We start from the raw sequence: 23516 nt of genomic DNA, 5'->3' as shown, positions 1-23516 counted from the left end.
GGTGGAAAGAAAGAACACACATACACATATAGAGGGGCAGACAAAGCAGCAGCAGCAGGGTTTAAGGGATAAATAATCAAATTAAGGTTTGATTATGCCCCCCCCCCCAAAAAAAAAAAAATCACACCTTCAGTACCCATCTCAGTACACAAATCACAGCAAAAATCAGAACCATACAGAGCTTGGCAAACTTTTAAAAAAAGGTCAGAACAATGTTTGTTGTTCCAGTGCCATGATGCAAAGAGACCTTTCTCAATCAGATTGGTTAGACTACACCAACCAAAAGCAGCGAGCGAGTCTCCACTCTGTGATTTTACAGGGGATGGGAGAGCAGGGAATGCATTGGTTAGTACTGTAACACGAATCAGGCAGTTAGCAATTCAACACAGAACACAACACAGGTACAAACTATTGCTGCTTATTCCAGCTCTAGAGACGATGCTTGTTCAGTAACAGAGTGAGATGAAAAGACTAGGTCCATAAATATCAGGATTTTTTCAGTTGAAGATCAAATAGCTACAGATCATCAGGTCAAAACGTATAGATGACTGTATGACCCTCTCCATGTAGCAGAAAGTAGCCTCAAGACTAAACTCAGTGTATCAGTTCAGAAAAATGTCCAACCACATATGCCACTCTGATTACAGTATCTGACTCTAGAATACAACTATCCATTCCACTAGTTATACCCTCTTTCTCCACACCCATCACCCATCCCAACCACTCCCAACACACCTCCTGCATACAGATAGGACAACAACAACATCAGGCAGGATACAACAGAGAGGGGGACCAAAGGAGCAGAGGGCAACAGGAGAGACAAGGGATTTCTTCATAAATAAACATGCATTCAATACACACAACCCCTCTCCAACAGCTTAATGCTATATCCCCTGCCTCATTAGTCAGATGCATTACACACCATAACCATTCCTGCTGAAACCCAACAGGGGAGCCTAGATCAGGAAATGGCAATTTACAAGACATTTCAGTAAAATATATGTAATATGTGTACTACGCTGAAGCACACTGATACACACGCACGCTCACACACACTTCTGTCTTCCATTTGTAGGTGAATCGTTTTTGAAACGTTTTTGAAAGCCATTCCCTGATCAGGCAGACACTCCCTGGTTTGTTGATTTGTTTGTTAAGAACCAAAATCAAAAATGACCCATTAGCCTGTCAAAGGTTTACCTACACACTAGAGATCAAAACATGAAAAGAAAGAAGAAAAAAGGGGAAATCAGATTAAATGATCATCAACAATCTTAGTGGTTTTAGCTATAAGTGTGGTATGACAGCTCCTAGATGTGGAGTGTAAAGAGAAAAGGAGAGCACGCAAAAAAGGAGAGGTGTGGTAAAGGGGAAGGATTGCATTGAAGGAGTGAAGAAAAGGAGAGACGGTAGGATAGGAGAGACTGTAGGATAGGAGAGACTGTAGGATAGGAGAGACTGTAGGAAAGGAGAGACTGTAGGAAAGGAGAGACTGTAGGAAAGGAGAGACTGTAGGAAAGGAGAGACTGTAGGAAAGGAGAGACTGTAGGATAGGAGAGACTGTAGGATAGGAGAGACTGTAGGATAGGAGAGACTGTAGGAAAGGAGAGACTGTAGGAAAGGAGAGACTGTAGGAAAGGAGAGACTGTAGGATAGGAGAGACTGTAGGATAGGAGAGACTGTAGGATAGGAGAGACTGTAGGATAGGAGAGACTGTAGGATAGGAGAGACTGTAGGAAAGGAGAGACTGTAGGAAAGGAGAGACTGTAGGAAAGGAGAGACTGTAGGAAAGGAGAGACTGTAGGAAAGGAGAGACTGTAGGATAGGAGAGACTGTAGGATAGGAGAGACTGTAGGATAGGAGAGACTGTAGGATAGGAGAGACTGTAGGATAGGAGAGACTGTAGGATAGGAGAGACTGTAGGAAAGGAGAGACTGTAGGAAAGGAGAGACTGTAGGATAGGAGAGACTGTAGGATAGGAGAGACTGTAGGATAGGAGAGACTGTAGGATAGGAGAGACTGTAGGAAAGGAGAGACTGTAGGAAAGGAGAGACTGTAGGAAAGGAGAGACTGTAGGAAAGGAGAGACTGTAGGAAAGGAGAGACTGTAGGAAAGGAGAGACTGTAGGAAAGGAGAGACTGTAGGAAAGGAGAGACGGTAGGATAGGAGAGACGGTAGGATAGGAGAGACGGTAGGATAGGAGAGACGGTAGGATAGGAGAGACGGTAGGATAGGAGAGACGGTAGGATAGGAGAGACGGTAGGATAGGAGAGACGGTAGGATAGGAGAGACGGTAGGAAAGGAGAGACGGTAGGATAGGAGAGACGGTAGGAAAGGAGAGACGGTAGGAAAGGAGAGACGGTAGGAAAGGAGAGACGGTAGGAAAGGAGAGACGGTAGGAAAGGAGAGACTGTAGGAAAGGAGAGACTGTAGGAAAGGAGAGACTGTAGGAAAGGAGAGACTGTAGGAAAGGAGAGACGGTAGGAAAGGAGAGAAGCTTACAACTGCCAGATGCTGGATTTCTTCTTGTCTGCGGTGGCTGGATTCTCTCTCGATGCTCTGAGGGAAAGATTACAACACATTTAATGACTTATCACTATTCAGCTGAGACAAAAACGATCTTGTTACTCAACTAACTAGAATCGCCCAGGAGAGAAAACACAAAAACACAAACTAGAAGGGATGCATGTTTATCAGTAAGCACATTGTGTGGTTGGAATACAAAAACTCTTCAATATGCACAATTTTCTTTTGGACTAGCTCAGCTTGTCACATGATTCCTCTCCCTCCTCCTCCCTACCGTATCATCTCTGTCCATCGTACAGCTTCCTGTAGCTCCATCAGTCTCTCCTTATACTGGTTCCTCTCCATCAGGACTCTGGCCATCTCTACTCTGGTGAACCTCTTCCTCTGGGCCGTGGGAACATCCGCCTGCAAGAAGTGGTATCAGCAACCTCAGACATACACACACCTCAGCAAACACACACCTACATACAGTTGAAGTCAGAAGTTTACATACACCTTAGCCAAATACATTTAAACTCAGTTTCACATTTCCTGACATTTAATCCGAGTAGAAATAACCCACTTTAGGTCAGTTAGGATCACCACTTTATTTTAAGAATCGGAAATGTCAGAATAATAGTAGAGAAAATGAATTATTTTCAGCTTTATTTCTTTTATCACATTCCCAGTGGGTCAGAAGTTTGCATACACTCAAATAAGTATTTGCTAGAATTGCTTTTAAATTATTTAACTTGGGTCAAACATTTTGGGTAGCCTTCCACAAGCTTCCCACAATAAGTTGTGTGAATTGTGGCCCATTTCTCCTGACAGAGCTGGTGTAACTGAGTCAGGTTTGTAGGCCTCCTTGCTCACACACACACTTTTTCAGTTCTGCCCACACATTTTCTATGGGATTGAGGTCAGGGTTTTGTGATGGCCACTCCAATACCTTGACTTTGTTGTCCTTAAGCAATTATGCCACAACTTTGGAAGTATACTTGGGGTCAATGTCCATTTGGAAGACCCATTTGCGTCCAAGCTTTAACTTTGACTGATGTCTTGAGATGTTGCTTCAATATATCCACATAATTTTCCTACCTCATGATGCCATCTATTTTGTGAAGTGCACCAGTCCCTCCTGCAGCAAAGCACCCCCACAACATGATGCTTCCACCCCCGTGCTTCACGGTTGGGATGGTGTTCTTCGGCTTGCAAGCCTCCCCCTTTTTCCTCCAAACATAACGATGGTCATTATGGCCAAACAGTTCTATTTTTGTTTCATCAGATCAGAGGACATTCCTCCAAAAAGTACGATCTTTGTCCCCATGTGCAGTTTCAAACTGTAGTCTGGCTTTTTATGGCGGTTTTGGAGCAGCGACTTCTTCCTTGCTGAGCGGCCTTTCAGGTTATGTCAATATAGGACAAATTCTTACTGTGGATATAGATACTTTTGTACCTGTTTCCTCCAGCATCTTCACAAGGTCCATTGCTGTTTTTCTGGGATTGATTTGCACTTTTCGCACCAAAGTACGTTCATCTCTAGGAGACAGAATGCGTCTCCTTCCTGAGCGATATGACGGCTGCGTGGTCCCATGGTGTTTATAATTGCGTACTATTGTTTGTACAGATGAATGTGGTACCTTCAGGCGTTTGGAAATTGCTCCCAAGGATGAACCAGACTTGTGGAGGTCTACAAAAACATTTTCTGAGGTCTTGGCTGATTTCTTTTTATTTTCCCATGATGTCAAGTAAAGAGGCACTGAGTTTGAAAGGTAAGCCAAGACGTCATTTTCTGGAATTTTCCAAGCTGTTTAAAGGTACAGTCAAATTAGTGTATGTAAACTTCTGACCCACTGGAATTGTGATACAATGAATTATAAGTGAAATAATCTGTCTGTAAAAAATTGTTGGGAATGCACAAAGTAGATGTCTTAACCGACTTGCCAAAACTAGTTTTAACAAGACATTTGTGGAGTGGTTGAAAAATGAGTTTATTGCTCCAACCTAAGTGTATGTAAACTTCCGACTTAACTGTATATCTCAGCAAACACATACACACAGAACTCACATCTTCCTCATTGTTCTCACTCTTCGTCTTTGTTTTGGCCTCCTCCGCCTCAGCCCGAACCCTACGAGAGAAACACACACACACTAGAGATGACCACACACTGGAGATGCCCGGGGACCCTATATTCATCTAAACAGGGAAAGAAAACAGAGAAAGGTAGGGTAGAGTGGAGACTGACTTCTTGAGTTCCTCCTCCAGTTCCTTGCTCTTCTCCTCCAGTCTGGTCTTGGCCTGAGTCACAGCCTCCAGCTCTCCCTGCAGCACCTCCTTCTCACACGACAGCTCATCCACACGCGCCATCAGGTCATTCTTCACCATGTTCAATGCATTTCTGACGAGACGGAGGACAAAGAATGGACAGCATGATCATTAGGCCCTACACATACTTCCTCTGGGACCTAGGTGAACTCTCTCTAATGGAAGCTAAATCCCTCCGTGAACAACAGGTGGCAGTAGTGTGCTGTCTACTGCACAACATGGAACATTGTTGCACTTGATAAATTCATGTTTAGTTGATTTCGGGAGCATGGACGCAGGTGATTTGAAAACACAACCTACTTGGTCTCCAGCAGCTGAGTGTTCTCGTGGATGAGATGCTCCACTTCACGGCCCATACCTTAGGAGGAGAAAGGAGGGATATTATTATTATTATATTATGAAAAGGGAAAGAAGAAATGGAAATTCCTCCTGTCTAAAATGGAATGATAAACCGCATGATACACACACTCCTTCAGTCTTACCCAGGAAGTTAAGGTCTGAGACCCATGCTGACAATGTGAGGTGGAAAACAAAAACAGATTATCTTGAGGATCACCTAACAGCACATGACTCTACGGGGACTCCAACAGGTCTGTACGCAGCCTAAAGAACACTGAACCTACAACCTCACCAAGACGGAGATCCCACTGTATATTTTAGACATCATTTGGGAGTTTGGGAGCTAAAAGGGGAGAACTAGAGGGAGGGTGGGAGTGTCTTACCCAGCAGGTCAGCCCCCTCGTCCATGTCTGCTATATCTATTTCCATGTCGGGTCCTGCAGAGGACAGCTCCGCAAACAGAGACTCAGTATTCCTGTCGAATGCCATGTTAACTATTCCTACTCCTTTAGTAGGAGTACTGGAGAGGGATGTGAGGAGGGAGAAAGGGATGGGGGGAGATGGATGGAGGGAGAGAGAGTGAACACAGCTACAATACATTCCATCATAAAATACAATTTGTATAGATTTGTTTTCTCAAAAGGACCAAGCTGGAAGGGATTTTCTGTACAGTTTGACACATAAATGGAGATTGCATCTCTATCCTGAACACTCAGAGATCGAGATATAAATACTACTTCCAGTTGACCCTACCTGGCGTCTCTGTAGCCACTAAGGTCCATGTCCAGTTCAGGAGTGGACTCTATGATGGCCTGCACCTCCAACGACTCACTGTTATCATCAGCTGCGTGTGGAGAGGAAAGAGAATAACATGTTAGATTACTGTTCTTGTGGGACATACGGCACATTTGACATGGTGAATACATTAGTGAGGCCAATGTGATGCCAAGCACATGTTTGGTAGGTTTTACAATACAACAAATCCAAGTCCCCAACATAGCCAATCCCCATGCTATCACCGTTTATGCCCTGGAGCTGCAGTACTGACCTGTGCAAGGTACTGACCCTCCTCTCAGTTCTAAGTTCTGTCTTTCTGGACCCTCCTGACCCTCTGGTACTGTGGTGTTCTTACTGCTGATGTTCTCTGGCTTCCTGTTGCTTCTGTCCAGGTTCCTGTTCAGACCCTTGCCCACTTTCTCAAACACTTCCAGGAGTGGCGTGCTCACCGATACCATGGCAACGTCAGACTCGGAAGTAGACATGGGACTGGCCAAAATAGACCCGCCCCCTTGAGAAGACAGTGGAATGACCAAATTAGAGGCACCGTTTTGCGTGGACAATGGGGTAAGCGACTTTGAGTCCCCTCCTTGAGATGACATGGGTGTGTCCGATTTAGAGCCACCTTGTTGTGAGGACATTTTGGAACCTCCTTGAGCGGGAGCCCCAAATGAGGTCCCCGACTTGGAGCCCCCTTTAGGAGACATGGGCATGTTGGACTTGGAGCCTCCACGGTTCGCATTAGACATCTCATCCTACAGAAGAGAAAGAAGAGGAAGAGGAATATAAATGAGATCCTGACAGATGGTCAAGGACACAAGGGCCATATTTCCTACAGTCTTCGCTTCTTTCCCTCAAAAAGGAATAAGGATGTTTGAAAAAAGGTTAGCCAATCCAACACAACCATTAATACCCAGTCAAAATCATACCTGAATACTCAAACATTCACAAGGCAATGGTATAAAGTGCACAAAACAAAAACCAAAACACAAAGTCTCCCCCCCCCAAACGCAGTAAATACAACATCTTCCACTGAAACAAAAGGCAAAGTGAAAACCACCTCAATTCACAACAAAGTTGTTAGAGCACACAACAAATCAACAAATCAGTTTTAGTCAATTCTACAGCTAAGGCTAGTTGATTAGGTTGAAGTAGAGAGAACGCTCTATGCATTAGTAATCCTAGCAAGCCGACTAACCCTGAAAGTCTGGGTTGCATCTGAAATGGAACCCTACTCCCTATATAGTGCACTACTTTAGGTCAGAGCCCCACAGGGCCGAAAGTAATGCACTTACATAGGGAATAGGGATCATTTAAGATTCAGCCCCACAGTCACACCATTGACATCCAGGTGAGTAAGCAGTGTGGGTGGCATACAGCTGGCAGTGGACTGTGTTCTAATGGCGGCACAAAGGCTAGATGAAGCTTTTATGGAGACTACATGGTCAACAACACAGCAACTACAGGCTAGAACAACAACGCGGTAGTTTGGACCTGGTTCTGTTCAGCCTGCTGATTGGCCGAAAGCCTCTGCCCTCTGCTCTGGGAGTCTGGTGCCCCCAACTGGTTTAGAGAAGAATTACAGCGAAGGCCCGTTTTAGAGCAGTGATCACAACTGGAAAGGGGGAGGGAGGGGGGGAGCAGCAGATTTATGTTGAAAAAGATTATTGCAAACATGAATTAAGTATAAAGACAGTGGATCAAGTGAAAGGGCCGGTGGAGTCCGACGTGTTGGACTGAAGGTGACAAACGGGTTAGATGTTCTGATGAGCAGCCACTTCCAGAGGTTGTCTACCCAGGCTTTCTACTGCAGTCAACCATTCAACTGATTTAATTACATACTTTATATGGCTTTTAAGAATAGCCTCGGAAAAGACCATTGACAAAACACTGGCTGACCTCCACTACGCCAGAGTTTCTCATGTTCTGTTCTTCACTCTCCCCAACACTCTTTTCCCTTCTACTTTTTCCTCTACCCTTGGGTGGACTCCCCCCACTTTCCCCTCGCTGGCGTCATCCTCTCTGCCGTTGCCATAGTATCACCTGTCAGCCTCAGAGCCTAGCTTCTCTTCTGTCCATCAGACTGATAAAGCTGTCGCTTTTCCATGACAAAAAAAACCCTAAGCTCTGCTGACACAGTGTGTGTCTGTATACAAACCTGAGATAGAGGGAGATATAATTGGCGGGGGTGAGAGAGAAAGAGAGAGAGAAAGTGGGAGGGGGGACTGTAACCGAAAACTATAAATCTTTGGGAAATGTCGAGTCAGAGGCTGTAACAAAGGGGCCCCTGTGAGTCTGAACTGTGGCTGTGTGTGTGGCTGTGTGTGTGTGTGTGTGTGTGTGTGTGTGTGTGTGTGTGTGTGTGTGTGTGTGTTTAAAAGTCAGCTTAAGAGATCCACCGTGAAAGTGAGAAAGGGATGGTTTAGTGGGATAAGGGACAGAGAAAGAAAATAGGTTTGATAGAGAGGAGGATTAAGTAAAAAGATGATTTAGTAGCAGCCAGGGCTGAGCTGAAACATCGGCAGTTGAGTTTCATCTACTGGTCTCGTATCTTATGTCAAATGTTGTCTTGTAACTTCTGACATAAAGCCCCTTTCTTCCTGGTATCTGAATCATTTCTATCTGGCCACGAGGAGTAAAATATCACAACAAATGAATACTTAATCAGCCGATCACTCATTAATATTCATGACGGAACCTTGCTCGCGGCAACCATGGTGAGGTTCTCGTGTGGCCCCAGCAGAAAGCGTCCCTTTGGTCTGCTCAGACACTCTATCCTGTTCCTCTGTTCTCTCCTCTGTTCCCCTCCTCCCGGCCCCGAATGATACCACTTCCATGGGCCCTCAGACTTACACACAGCCCCCCTACCCTCCCTCGATGCCTTCTTAGGCATTCCGGCCACACTGATCCAAGTTTTCCTCTCAATCGTGCTTTGGTACACACTGTATCAAACTTCCTTTTCAATAAGCCTTCCCGTCCTCTGGCAGACTGAACGGTTGAAAGTGTCTGTTTCCACACAAACTATCTACTCTGGGCCAAATTACACATCTTATGTCACCCTTCAGATTCCTGGGAAAAGCTAAGAGGAGGCATGGGGGGGGTGGGGTCCAGACTCAAACCACCGAGTTCACTTTGTACTCACACAGTGAATTCCTGAAAAGTATGTCCAAAACAGTCTGCGAATGTTAGAATAACTTCTGCATCAATTTAAAGTGACTGGCAGGTGAGGAGTATATTGATACCTTGAGGCTGGTGTTGGAGCGAGGGTGGCTCAGGTCCTTACATCTCCAGGCTTCAGACGGTGTTTCAACAGCTTCCCTCTGCGAGTCACTGGTCAAATCATATCCTGGTAATGGGAATAACCCCATTGAGATGGGACGCTCCTTCCTGGATTCAGAGAGATAAGAGGAGGGTGAGGTGAAACGCACAGAGAAAGGTGTGACAGTGTTGGATAGTGTAAGAGTGTGAGGTGTGCCCTGTAATAAAGGATTTCATAATGGAGTCACTGAGCTGATTTATAAGCCTTACAGAGGCTGGTCAGTGTGTTGTGATTAAAAACGCAAGTCAATACTCCTGCTGCAGGCATGAAAGCTAGCGAACATCATGAAGAAAAACAAGACATTAATCATTTGAGACTTTGCAAGGAGGCACTACAGCGATTTCTATTGGGTGCTTTAGTACGAGGGGTGACATCACTCTGATTCATCGGTCTCTCAGTAACCTTTGCGTCTTTATAACAGGCCAGTGACTGAAGAGCTGTTAGATTCCCACAGTGGTGGTTCTTTTCCACACATTGCGTCCTTTCGAGCTCCCCTCTAATGACAAAACTAATCCTTCATGCACAGCGTACACACTCACCTGCTAGCTTCCACACTTCCATGCTCTCTCTCAGCACCCACAATTCTCTGATGACCCAATACATCACACACTTTCAAGGATTTTCATTGTCACATGTTCCATAGACCCTATAGATCTCTGAAGTGAACAAATATTCCCTCGCTTTAAGCATCAAACATGATCAGCCTCTGAACATCAATGGAAGTGGAGCACAATATCAACCCGCCCACATCAATGAGGCGCTATCAAAAAGGTACAGTAGGCAGAAACAAAGGCTTCCATGTTGAAAAGAGCAGGCTGTATGAAATGGTAGCAGTCCATAGACAATACACACCACTACAGGCTGATTCCCAAATAGAGAGAATCAGAGAGTTTCCCATGCCAATAAAGCCCCTTAAATTGAACTGAGAGAAAGAGAGAATAACATTGTTTATTATCTACTTTACTTGCTTTGGCAATGTTAACATATGTGTCCCATGCCAATAAAGCCCCTTGAATTGAAATTGAGGGACAGACAGAGAGCGAGCGAGAGACCGACAGCGAGCGAGAGAGAGAAGGCGCGAGAGAGAGAAGGCGCGAGAGAGAGAAGGCGCGAGAGAGGGGGACAGAGAGCGCTGGACAGAGAGCGAGCGCGGGACAGAGAGCGAGCGCGGGACAGAGAGCGAGCGCGGGACAGAGAGCGAGAGAGCGAGCGCGGGACAGAGAGCGAGAGAGAGCGAGAGAGAGCGAGAGAGAGCGAGACAGAGAGCGAGACAGAGAGCGAGACAGAGAGCGGGACAGAGAGCGGGACAGAGAGCGAGACAGAGAGCGAGACAGAGAGCGAGACAGAGAGCGAGACAGAGAGCGAGAGAGAGAGAGAGAGAGAGAGCGAGAGAGAGCGAGAGAGAGCGAGAGAGAGAGCGAGAGAGAGCGAGAGAGAGCGAGAGAGAGCGAGAGAGAGCGAGAGAGAGCGAGAGAGAGCGAGAGAGAGCGCGGGACAGAGAGCGGGACAGAGCGCGGGACAGAGAGCGAGAGAGAGCGCGGGACAGAGAGCGAGAGAGAGCGCGGGACAGAGAGCGAGAGAGAGCGCGGGACAGAGAGCGAGAGAGAGCGCGGGACAGAGAGCGAGAGAGAGCGCGGGACAGAGAGCGAGAGAGAGCGCGGGACAGAGAGCGAGAGAGAGCGCGGGACAGAGAGCGAGAGAGAGCGCGGGACAGAGAGCGAGAGAGAGCGCGGGACAGAGAGCGGAGAGAGAGCGCGGGACAGAGAGAGCGGACAGAGAGAGCGCGGGACAGAGAGCGGGAGAGAGAGCGCGGGACAGAGAGCGAGAGAGAGCGCGGGACAGAGAGCGAGAGAGAGCGCGGGACAGAGAGAGCGGGACAGAGAGCGCGGGACAGAGAGCGGGACAGAGAGAGCGCGGGACAGAGAGCGAGACAGAGAGCGCGGGACAGAGAGAGCGCGGGACAGAGAGCGCGGGACAGAGAGAGCGCGGGACAGAGCGAGAGAGAGCGCGGGACAGAGAGCGAGAGAGAGCGCGGGACAGAGAGCGAGAGAGAGCGCGGGACAGAGAGAGAGAGCGCGGGACAGAGAGCGAGAGAGAGCGCGGGACAGAGAGCGAGAGAGAGCGCGGGACACAGAGAGCGCGGGACAGAGAGCGAGAGAGAGCGCGGGGGACAGAGCGCGGGACAGAGAGAGCGCGGGACAGAGAGAGAGCGGGACAGAGAGCGAGAGAGAGCGCGGGACAGAGAGCGAGAGAGAGCGCGGGACAGAGAGCGAGAGAGAGCGCGGGACAGAGAGCGAGAGAGCGCGGGACAGAGAGCGTGGGACAGAGAGCGACAGACCGAGGGAACGAGCGACAGACAGACCAAGCGAGCGAGTGAGAGCAACAGAGCGAGGGAGAGAGAGCTAGAGCACAGACTGCACAAGAGGGACAGAGAGAGAGAGAGACTTAGGGCAACAAAGTTCACCATCAATGCCTGCCATTTTGACATGAATTGGATGGTAACAAAATGTTCCAACTCTCAAAGAAATATCCAAAATAACCAAAAATAACAAAGCTTTGACATGTCCCTCCGGTATAGGACATGTTTTCCCCTCAATAGGAACAACTGCATAAATAAAATGATAAATGAAAGCAAGTAAAATGTCAATATGAGTATTGCTGTGATTTACTGGTTGAGAAGGCGCTTTCTCCTGACCTACTTTCAGCCTGCAGAAACATACTGCCTGGCTGTTTGTCTCCAACACAGCAACAGCATGGTAACCATATGTTAAAAGCAAGGCAACTGGGCTTTACCCCACGGCAAGTAAACAAGCAAGGGGAAGAGGGATGAGACTGAGTCAATCGGAGGGTTAAGCAACCATATAAAACAACAAGTGATTGAAGCAGAGATTGGAAAGAGTGAAGGAGGAAATGAGAGATGTAGGAGAAGAGAGAGAGAAAAGACTGGAGAAGAGGACATGTAGAAGGGAGAAAGGAGGTAAACAAACACACCCATCCCTTTCAGTGGGGGTGACTTACAGTAGGCTGTGTTTCATTCTCTCACACACACACACACTACCTGCTGGGTCGTGGCAGGGTGGGCAGGGCAGGGAGGCCAGTGGAGACAGAGTAGTGCACCAGCAGCAGGACAGACAGAGAGACCAGCACGGCAGAGTTAATAACAACGGCACCCCCAACGAAGCCAAAGACAATCAGCAGCATACACCTCGGGCTCATGACCCCCCCCTGAACATGGCCCAGCGCCTCTCACTGCCGGGACCAGGGGAAGGGGGCGACCGCCAGGGGGCTAAAACACACGCCTCTGGGGCTTTTACAAACTGTCCCTTGGATGACGACGCAAACTAGAGTATACTACTTCTCCCTCTGTCGACAAAGTACTCCTCACATACACACTCTGTTGCCGTGTGTTGAAGAGAAGAATGCTCAGGTACAGGAGATCTGGAACTCGGGCTGGAGAGTAGAGTGTGTGGCGTGGTGTGTGTTCAGACCAGCGGGCCAACGAGCGACGGCCACAGAAACAACAGCAGCAGTAATCCCATGAGCAGCAGCAGCGGAGGCAGAGAGAGACAGAGCAGCAGCTGCTACTGTAGAGTGATGCCGGTTTCAGTTCAACACTGCTGTGACATCATCCAGAGAGACAGAGAGAGAGGGTGGACACTCCTCGCCTCACTTTTCTTGATGTATTGTATCCTCTTTCTGGCAGACGATGCTCTTTCTTTCCTAAACTGCGACACTGATGTCGCTGAGCAGTCTAGAATTGTCGCCGTGACTCTCACCCTCCCGTTCTCTCACCTCCCCCTCTCGGATGCTGAGGCAGCATCAGAGCTGGTAACATATGCCTCCCCTCAGCTCGATGCTGATTGGCTGAGCTATGGAGAGACTGGGAGGAGGTAAACCCTGTGGGAACTGACAGCGTCGTCTGCTGCTACTGAGAGACTGTAGAGGGCTGCTGACACACACACAAAAGCTAATAAATGTACCACACTTCTGTTAGGAAAACCACTGAAATCACAAATGAGTTCCTTGTGAATACAAACGCTGTTTAAATCTAAAAAGCTACACAAACTGCTTTGATCTGATGTACTAGTCAAACTAACACCACTCTCTGGACTGTTCAAAATGAAGGTTAGCCACGTAGGAGACCATGACCTCTTTACTGCTTTTTCACTAATCTGATCAGCTGACTAAAACATGACAGCTCTGAATCACTCATCTCCATCACACTGTGGGATTACTGCAGCTGACCACTGCCAAACCTCTGATTTTTATACAGCTGATTCCATGGCATAATCCCACTCAATATCTATCCTAATCTCCTCTTCATCCTCCTCCCCCCACTTCAACACATATCCTCCTCCCCCCACACACATATTCCCCCCTCCTACCACCGTCCCCTCTTTTTTCCATCCCTTTTGCCTCCTCTCCTCCCATCCCCTCCTCCCCCCTTTCCCTTCCTTCTGCCCAGCCCCTCATGCCTACCTCACGTCTCTCATCTTCTGTCAGGTTCTGACCTAAAGGGAAATCATGCCCATGAAGAGCAGAGAGTGCAGGAGTGGCGCCTGCAGTGATGAAGCACTTCACATCAACGTACTCACTCACAAACACACTGAACCAGAGTGAGGAGCCAACTAAGCCAATGACACCTACACAGTACCCATGATGAACTGGCCTTGAGCAACTATTAATACACCATTAAGGAAGCACTGTTATATGAGAGTGTTCGTGTACAACTTCAGATACTGTCCACGCAGTGATCTCTGTATGGGACTTGAATAGTTGTTTGACCTTACCGTGATCTGCTAGTGCTTGTGTCTGTAGGCGCCTCCTGCACCGCGGCGTGCTGCTGGTGTTTGGCACGTTCCAAGTGCTCCATGTAGCTGTGGATCATCTGCATGGAACATACCACATAGGGAGATCCGGGAGGGGTTAGCGTGGACAAGGAGTGGTCCTATTCAAATAATGATTTGAACATGGCCATGATGCCTGTTGTTTCTTAGAGGAGTTTTGTGTGGATGTACAGCTGGAACAGACAGCCTCCCGGCCTGTGGGGTATTCTGCTGTCCCAGTGTGTTTGTGTGAGCTTCTAAAATCACGTTTCTGTCCATATTTAAAACGTCATGGTCTCTTCACAGGCTTGTTTGTTTTGGCGTCTGGGCCAATGTGTTAGTAATAGATTAGAGAACAGACTTCAGGCAGACTGAGTTGAGGCAACTGGACAACATACTTAATACTGGGAAAATTGCTCCAATCTCCTTAAACTGACCCAATTCTAACTCCCTCTTTCTCCTTCCCGCTCTCCTGAGTCTTGCATTCTCCATCCCTCACCATCCTCATCCTCATCCCTCCCCCCGTCCTCTGTTGTAGTGTGAATTCCCAGAATGTAAGCTGGAAATAGCATCTTGTCTTGGTTCGCTGTCGGTCAAACATCAATGGGATCCACTAGTCTGCCGACCTATGTCTAAACCATATTATACATACATTCTAGCCATTTAGTAGACCCAACCCTGTTAACCGCTAGGCTACCTGCTGCCCAGGCAACCTGCCATCCAGGCGCATGTGTGCGTCTTCAAATCCATGTTCACCCACGAATGTGTGGCAGCACATGACTCCAACAGCATCATTATGTTTGACAGACACTTACCAATACTAGAGTTTCACTTGCCTTTTTTTTTTTTACCTCCAATTTTGTGATCTCCAATTGAGATCTTGTCTCATCGCTGCAATTCCCCAACGGGCTCGGGAGGCGAAGGTCGAGTCATGATTCCTCTGAAACATGACGAGACAAACCGCGCTTCTTAACACCCGCCCGCTTAACCCAGAAGCCAGCTGCACCAATGTATTGGAGGAAACACAGTTCAACTAACGATCGAAGTCAGCCACAAGGAGTCCGCCCGGGTCTGTAGTGACGCCTCAAGAACTGCGACGCAGTGCCTTAGACCGCTGCGCCAATCGTGAAGCCCTGAGTTTTACATGATTTCTACTGAACAAGAATATAAATGCAACATGAAACAATTTTACTGAGTTACAGTGCATTTAAGGAAATCAGTCAATTGAAATAAATTCATTAGGACCTAATCTATGGATTTCACATGTCTGGGCAGGGGCACAGGTGCAGAAGCTGGATGTGGAGGTCCTGGGCTGGCGTGGATACACGTGGTCTGCGGTTGTGAGGGCGGTTGGACCTACTGTCAAATTCTCTAAAACAACGTTGGAGGCGGCTTATGATAGAGTAATTAACATTAAATTATCTGTCAACAGCTGTGGTGGACATTGATGCAGTTAGCATGCCAATTGCACTCTCCCTCAAAACATCTGTGGTGTTGTGTGACAACACAGCACACATTAGAGTGGCCTTTTATTGTCCCCAGCACAAAAGTTACACCTGTGTAATGTTCATGCCGTTTAATCAGCTTCTTGATATGCCACACCTGTCAGGAGGATGGATTATCTTTGCAAAGGAGAAATGATCACTAACAGGATTGTAAAACAAACAAATTTGTGCCCAAAATTTGATTTAAAAAAAATAAGCTTTTTGTGCTTATGGAACATTTCTGGGATTTTTGTTTCAGCTCATGAAACCAACACTACATGTTGCGTTTACATTTTTGTTCAGTATAGTTTGCCCAGTAGACCTACAAAAGGAACAGTCCCAACACGCACTTAAATACACAAAACACTGCCCCCCCCCATACCTCTGTGTGTCTCTGGTGGAGGGCATGGTACTCCTTCTTCAGCTCGGCTTCTCGTTCCTCCAATCTGCCAACTGAGAGAGAAAACAGGTCGATGTGTGATCTCAGTCAAACAGAACTACATGGTTAATGAGGGAAAAGAACCCGAAAGCAACTGTTATAGGGTCATTCCAAGAGTTGCAAAGCAACTGGTAATTTGCGGAAGTTAAAGGAACCTTCAGTAATTTGGGTAATAAACAGAAAATCTATGGCAATCTATTGTAACTTTGGTAATTTATACCCTGAATAACTTTTAAAAAATGCTTTTTATTTTGTCTCTCTATGTCCACGAATTTCTAGAAGATAGGCAATTTTCTCTTGAACCATATAGTCTAATTAATGAAAGAAAAGCATCAAATCAACAATGGCATTATTTTCAATCACCTCAACTGCCACCTGTTTGATGCCAAAACATTGACAACAAATACATAGACGTAGTAAAATAAATTGTAATTTTGTTGGGGGAAATTTTATATTTCATGCTGAAAACCCTCATTAAAACACCAATTGGTATTGACTAGGTTTATAGTTTATATTTAGGATAATGTTTTACAGCTTTGTCATTCAAATGTTTTTATTTTTAAATAATCTTATTTAATGATTTCAGACCTTTTAAATGTGGTAAGGCCACAGAGGGCCGGAGAATTGCAGACACCTGTGATAATCTGAAGTACCCAAATTTGGGTAGTTTCCTGGTAAAATTTCCAGTAATATACCCTCCCTTTGCAACCCTAGTCATTCCATTTGATTTCAACCACTTTTTGACCACACCCCTTTTGATTTGAACAAATACTTTTCATACATACAGTGCCTTCAGAAAGTGGAGGCAGGTAGCCTAGCAGTTAAAACCCCCTATGGTCGATGTCCGTCGTTTTTAGAAATCTGTCAGTTTAAGAGAGATGTTTTTATTCTATTTTTTCCAATTGGATGCATCTCAATCCACCGCATCCGCCTATGCAACACTTCTGAGGTGAAAGGTAACAAAGCTAGAGCTGGGTTTGTCAGACCATGACACATCCCGAAAATCAGTCTTCTCACAAAATAGTCTTCAGCGTCTGAACGGCTTGGCCTACAAACGATGACCGCTCTGGACAGATGAGCCTCACGAACACGCAGGTATTCTCCGACTCCCACAGACTTCTGTCTGTAGCCTTCTGTGTAAAGGTGAGACTCACAAACATGTTGGTTGTTTTGCTCACAGGCCTCAAGACTCGTCTGAAGGTCCCCAGTCAATTTTTTTCACAGAAGCATGTACAGTGGGGAGAACAAGTATTTGACAACCTGCCAAATTGGCAGTGTTTCCTACTTACAAAGCATGTAAGGTCTGTAATTTTCATCATAGGTACACTTAAACTGTGAAAAACGGAATCGAAAACAAAAATCCAGAAAATCACATTGTATGATTTCTCTGTAATTAATTTGCATTTTATAGCATCACATAAGTATTTGGTACATCAGAAAAGCAGAACTTAATATTTGGTACAGAAACCTTTGTTTGCAATTACAGAGATAATACGTTTCCTGTAGTTGTTGACCAGGTTTGCACACACTGCAGCAGGGATTTTGGCCCACTTCTCCATACAGACCTTCTCCAGATCCTTCAGGTTTCGGGGCTGTCGCTGGGCAATACGGACTTTCAGCTCCCTCCAAAGATGTTCTATTGGGTTCAGGTCTGGAGACTGGTCAGGCCACTCCAGGACCTTGAGATGCTTCTTACGGAGCCACTCCTTAGTTGCCCTGGCTGTGTGTTTCGGGTTGTTGTCATGCTGGAAGACGCAGCCACGACCCATCTTCAATGCTCTTACTGAGGGAAGGAGGTTGTTGGCCAAGATCTTGCGATACATGGCCCCATCCATCCTCCCCTCAATACGGTGCAGTCGTCCTGTCCCCTTTGCAGAGAAGCATCCCCAAAGAATGATGTTTCCACCTCCATGCTTCACGGTTGGGATGATGTTCTTGGGGTTGTACTTATCCTTCTTCCTCCTCCAAACACAGCGAGTGGAGTTTAGACCAAAAAGCTCTATTTTTGTCTCATCAGACCACATGACCTTCTCCCTTTCCTCCTCTGGATCATCCAGATGGTCATTGGCAAACTTCAGACGGGCCTGGACATGCGCTGGCTTGAGCAGGGGGACCTTGCTTACGCTGCAGGATTTTAATCCATGATGGCGTAGTGTGTTACTAATGGTTCTTTGAGACTGTAGTCCCATCTCTCTTCAGGTCATTGACCAGGTCCTGGCGTGTAGTTCTGGGCTGATCCCGCACCTTCCTCATGATCATTGATGCCCCACGAGGTGAGAGCTTGCATGGAGCCCCAGACAGAGGGTGGTTGACCGTGATCTTCAACTTCTTCCATTTTCTAATAATTGCGCCAACAGTTGTTGCCTTCTCACCAAGCTGCTTGCCTATTGTCCTGTAGCCCATCCCAGCCTTGTGCAGGTCTACAATTTTATCCCTGATGTCCTTACACAGCTCTCTGGTCTTGGCCATTGTGGAGAGGTTGGAGTCTGTTTGATTGAGTGTGTGGACAGGTGTCTTTTAGATTCTGTCTCTCACAGTTGAAGTGTACCTATGATAAAAAATTACAGACCTCTACATGCTTTGTAAGTAGGAAAACCTGCAAAATCGGCGGTGTATCAAATACTTGTTCTCCCCACTGTATATGGAGACTTTTAGTGACAAAAATAAGGTGTTTAATACAAGTTTTTTTTTTTTTTTACATGAGCATCTCAAATATAGGATATAATCTTCAGAACAAACAGATTTTCAGGATCTGTTCCATGTAGTGAATATGTTATTCAATGTGTTTGTATGGGTTAATAGCAGTAAGGCCAAATATATATATTTTTATACTTCAAGAGTCTTAAAATTCCAAATCATCTGACTCTGGGGAAGTAGATAAAGGGCTTCATTGCCAAAATCCTGAAGTAATCCTTTAATGCAATCTGGGGACATTAGTCATATCTGTCAGTGACCAGGTTTCAAGTTCTATTAGTCATATGTACGGGATACATCGTACAACGAAATGCTTACTTGCAGGTTCCTTTGACAAAGCAATAACAAAAAGAATACAAACAAAGCAAATAGCTCAGTAGAATATACCTTTTTAGCATAACTAACACAGGATGGCACAATTTATAGGCCAATATTTATTTACAAGTGTATTGGGAAGGGAGGCAGTGTATAAACTGAGTAGTATAATAAGAGTCAGGCAGCAGCAGTTGTGGTGTGTGTAGCATGAATGTATACGTGTGTGGTTGTGTGTGTGCTCTAAGGTGCGGAGAATCAGAGCAGGTGATCAGTCCAGTTCAACTGTTCAGCAGTCTGATGGCTTGTAGATAGAAATGGTCATTGAGCCTGTTGGTATCAGACCTCATGCTCTGATAATGTGTGCCCGACGGTAAGGGAGAGAACAGCTCATGGCTGGGGTGTGTGGGGTCCTTGATGCTGCGTTCCTTCCTCAGGCACCGTTTCGAATAGATGTCCTGGATGGGTGGGAGCACGGTCCAATTACTGGATGCCAATCAGTAATATCTGTCCCAAACCAGGGCCATGTTTAGCAGGACACAACATTGGCCAACGTTCAGATAGAAATGTATGATGTAGAACAGATATACCTCTTTGGTATTTGGAATAAGGAATCACATCAGCTCTATATTTAACAGTTGGAATTTCTTGCTTTGAATATTGAGGTTTCAAAGGGTCTCTCTATAACTGTGATTGTCTGTTATAGACCCCCCTCTGCTCTTGGTGATGCATTGTCTTCTCTGATGCACCTTACATCTAAACTTCTTTACAGTGAAATTATCTTGATTTGTGATCTCAACTGGTGTTGGTTAAAGCCGGTGTCTAATGATTTAAAAATGTTTTGTAATTCTATGAATCTTACCCAGTTGATTAACTAACCCATTCGCCCAAATGTCCAGAGGAACCTACTCTGATTTGATATTGACAAATATCCACATAAATCATTACTAAAAAAACAACAACCGCAGAATATTTAAGTGACCATTGTGCTGTCGTTGCTGTTAGAAATACTAAGACAAAACACACGCTTTACTCGTAAGAGAAATTTGTAGAGTTTTGATGAGCAGGCTCTCATTTGTTGTATTTTGACTGGAGCTAGATTGAGCTTATTCCTGATGTGGAAACTGCCTGGAAATTCTTTCATTATGTTTTTTTCCCAAATAGTAAACAAACATGCCCCATTCCGCAGGTTCAGAGTTAAAGGGCGAGATAATCCATGGATTTCTTCTGAGCGGTCTTGTATTATTCACAACTGTAATCTAGCCTGGACTAAAGCAAGGAAATCATGTTCTGATGCCGATTGCCTTATTTTTAGGCAGTTATGAAACAAGTGTTCTTTTCTTCTCAGGAAGGCCAAGTCTGAATATTTTATTTCTGTTACGACTGAACCTAAATGACCCTAGAAAGTTTTAGAAGGACATTAAGCTTGTCTGGAAACAATAATGTTAATGAATTACCGTCATCTGTATTGAAGGACTTTGTTGATATATGACAAAACTGAAATGCTGAATTGTTTCATTGAGCACTTTGTATCATCTGGTAGGCTGTTTGATTCAGTGTCCTCCGTCTCTGTACAACCCTGTGTGGATGAACCAGCGAGAGCTTAGCTTTTTGCCATTCTCAGTGCAGGTGGTACATAAAGCCCTGAAATCCTTAGATCAGAGAAAGCCTGCAGGTCCTAATCTTTTGGATCCCTGCTTTTTAAATCTGCCAGCTGATTTCATAGCTGAACCACTTACATACCTGTTCAATCTAACCCTGGAATGTAATGAAAAACCAAAGATCTAGAATTCAGCATTTGTCCTACCACTTAAAAAAATAATTATAGGTCTATCTCAAAGCTGTCACCCCTGGTGAAAATACTTGAAACCCTTGAGTGAACAGCTAAAAAAAAAAGTTATATATACCAACTCTATTTTATCAATGTACTAATCGTGCTTCAGGAAGAAGCATACCACAATTACAGCAGCCATGAAGGTTTTAAATTATATCACTGAAGCCCTTGACAAAAAACAGCACGGTCTCACTTTTTATTGATCTCGCTAAACATTTTGATACAGTTGATTATGCTATACTGGAAGCAGAGATTTTCGAGTGTAGGTCTTTCGGAGCATGCAGTTGCATGGTTTGCTAACTATCTGTCTGATAGAACTCTAGCACTCAATTTGATGGGCCCATGTCTGTTAAATTGTCTGTCTGTAATGGTATACCCCAGGGCTCTGTACTTGGTCCCCTCTTATTCACTCTTTACATAAAAAATGTAGACAAAAATGTGCAAAATGCACAACTTCACTTTTATGCTGATGATACTGTTATTTATTGTTGTACCTCGTCTCACAAAAGCTTTCCAGAACTTGCAAACTGCTTTTTATACTGTTCAACATACCTTGTCAATTGAAGCTTATCCTCAACACTGACAAAACTAAACTAAATGGTGTTTTCTAAAGCAAGAAATAGACCTCTGAACCTTTCACCTATTACTACCTGTCAGGGTAATGAGATTGAGACTGTAACCTCAAAAATCTTGGAATTTTAATTGATGACGGCCTCTCTTAAATTGCATATTCAATAACTTACAAAAACATTGAAGCTGAAGTTGCGATTCTATTTTAGGAATAATGCCTGTTTTTCTTTTGAAGCCAGAAGGAGGCTAGTATCAGCTACATTTATGCCTTTACTAGACTATGGGGATATTTTATATATGAATTCTTCAGCTCAGTGTTGAAGATCAATTGACACCCTTTACCATGGCGCATGGAGATTTATTTTAAACTGCAAAACCCTTAGGCACCACTGCACTTTTATATATCAGGGATGGCTGGCCTTCTCTAGTCACTCGTAGGCTCAGTCACTGGTACACTTTTATTTACAAAGCCATTTGGGGTTTACTACCATTTTATTTAGGCATTTTTCTTGTTCAGAAATGTGGTGGGTACTCTCTTTGTTCGCAGGACTTTATTCTGCTAACTGATCCATATGTACGAACTGAATTTGGTAGAAAAAAGCTTTTATGTGCTCTGTGCCATCGGCTTGGAACGCCTTACAAAATACTTTTAAACTGGAAGAACTTGTCCCGATTGGTGTTTTTAAATCACCGATGAAGGATTTTGAGACTGATTCCCTGACCTGTCAATGTTTTTAATTTGCTGTTTTATGATTTTGTTATACTCTTGTGAATCCTATGGTTTTTACTAGATTACTTGTAGTTTTTCATGTTGTCTGTCTGAAATTGTGTAACGACTTAGTGCTGCCCATCTTAAAATCTCAATGAGCCCTTCCTGGTTAAATAAAGGTTAAATTAAAAGAAAAGCTCTAGTCATGGTATTTCTATCCACAACATTCAACGTTTTCGAACTGAACATGGCCTAGGCTTCAGATGAGAAACCAAGTACGGTTTTAAACTGCTGTCAGTTGTAGTAGCAACACATGACCACCATGTGTCATTAGCACACTAGTAAAATACACTGGCTGGCTCAAACACTCAAATATTTTGGGTTATGGGTCAGAGTAGCCATAATCCTATGGAAAACATTAGGAATTCTAAGCGATTCTGTCCAGTTATCACACACACACACACACACAAGCAGGAACCCAAACACACTAGAAACAGACTTTAGAATCCACTCCATTTGATTAAAGGATGGGTATTGAGCCCTGTTACTTATTCCACTTTGTTGGCAACTTGGCTGGCATGGAATGTTTATAGTGAAAACACCCTGACAACGTTCTGTGTGTACGCGATGATGATTGCCCAGCCTAACAATATCCTCTCACAAAGGCAGTGTGTGTGAGACTGAGACACTAACCCAAGCAGGACTACCATCTGCTCATTGACAATGACCCTCCCAACACAGCATCAGGAGTTAATGTCACTAACTGCCAACACAGTTATCTAATATAATCTGCTACCTCCACACATCTCTATGGTAGCCTGGCTAACACCAGACTGTCGTCATTGGATTTTTGGAGTTGGCTTTTAGTAGAATGAGACATACGGCAGGGATTTGATTCAGAACAACCGAAAAGAGACTTGTTATGGCAGGCTTTTAACGCAGACCGTCATAGGTGGTTTAGAGAATGCCTAGGAATTAGCTCAGATGGCTATGTGATTTGCAAGTTATTTGTTACCATGACTAATGACTATCAGTAGATAATGAGGAACCAACTAGAGAATGTACAGACAGAAATAACCCTTTAGGAAACCACCTGGTGTGTGAGGGTGGCTTTTATTACTATCCTCATTGGTACTATGCTAGAAAATTCTCCCTCGTGGGGACCCTTCCCAGGTCCTCATGAGGACAAAGGTTATTTTTAGCTTAGGGAAAATAGGATTCTGAATGGAAATCAATGTTAGGTCCCCACAAGGATAGTAAAACATGTGTGTATTGGGAAGTGGAAGTACTGTATGTTTACGGCTTGCAGTCTATTATAACTGTTTGGTTCATCAACTACAGTCTACACACATCTGCTGACTATGAGCTAGCCTGGATTTCACATC

General features: G+C 45.1%; 1 protein-coding gene across 4 annotated transcripts in view; it reads right to left on the bottom strand.

The window, feature by feature from the left end:
* Nucleotides 1-23516, bottom strand: part of LOC118403005 (C-Jun-amino-terminal kinase-interacting protein 4) — a 48027-nt gene that overhangs the window by 9591 nt on the left and 14920 nt on the right. The window contains exons 3-14 of one of the 4 annotated variants that reach the window (XM_035801439.2): nt 15956-16026; nt 14054-14151; nt 9187-9331; nt 7439-7507; nt 6216-6699; nt 5921-6011; nt 5551-5687; nt 5129-5186; nt 4749-4901; nt 4571-4631; nt 2798-2928; nt 2500-2556 (exon numbers count right to left, since the gene is read on the bottom strand). In XM_035801439.2, the coding sequence (XP_035657332.1) occupies nt 2500-2556; nt 2798-2928; nt 4571-4631; nt 4749-4901; nt 5129-5186; nt 5551-5687; nt 5921-6011; nt 6216-6699; nt 7439-7507; nt 9187-9331; nt 14054-14151; nt 15956-16026 (1555 nt within the window). Of the gene's footprint in view, nt 1-2498; nt 2557-2797; nt 2929-4570; nt 4632-4748; nt 4902-5128; nt 5187-5550; nt 5688-5920; nt 6012-6215; nt 6700-7438; nt 7508-9186; nt 9332-12321; nt 13331-14053; nt 14152-15955; nt 16027-23516 lie in introns of those variants that run through there. The other 3 variants (XM_035801441.2, XM_035801440.2, XM_035734412.2) reach the window with 3 other exon arrangements.

This window comes from Oncorhynchus keta, chromosome 24, assembly GCF_023373465.1.
Source record: "Oncorhynchus keta strain PuntledgeMale-10-30-2019 chromosome 24, Oket_V2, whole genome shotgun sequence".
Classification (NCBI taxonomy): domain Eukaryota; kingdom Metazoa; phylum Chordata; class Actinopteri; order Salmoniformes; family Salmonidae; genus Oncorhynchus; species Oncorhynchus keta.
The sequence above is the reverse complement of the archived record's forward strand: the minus strand, read 5'-3'. Positions and strand labels throughout refer to the sequence as shown.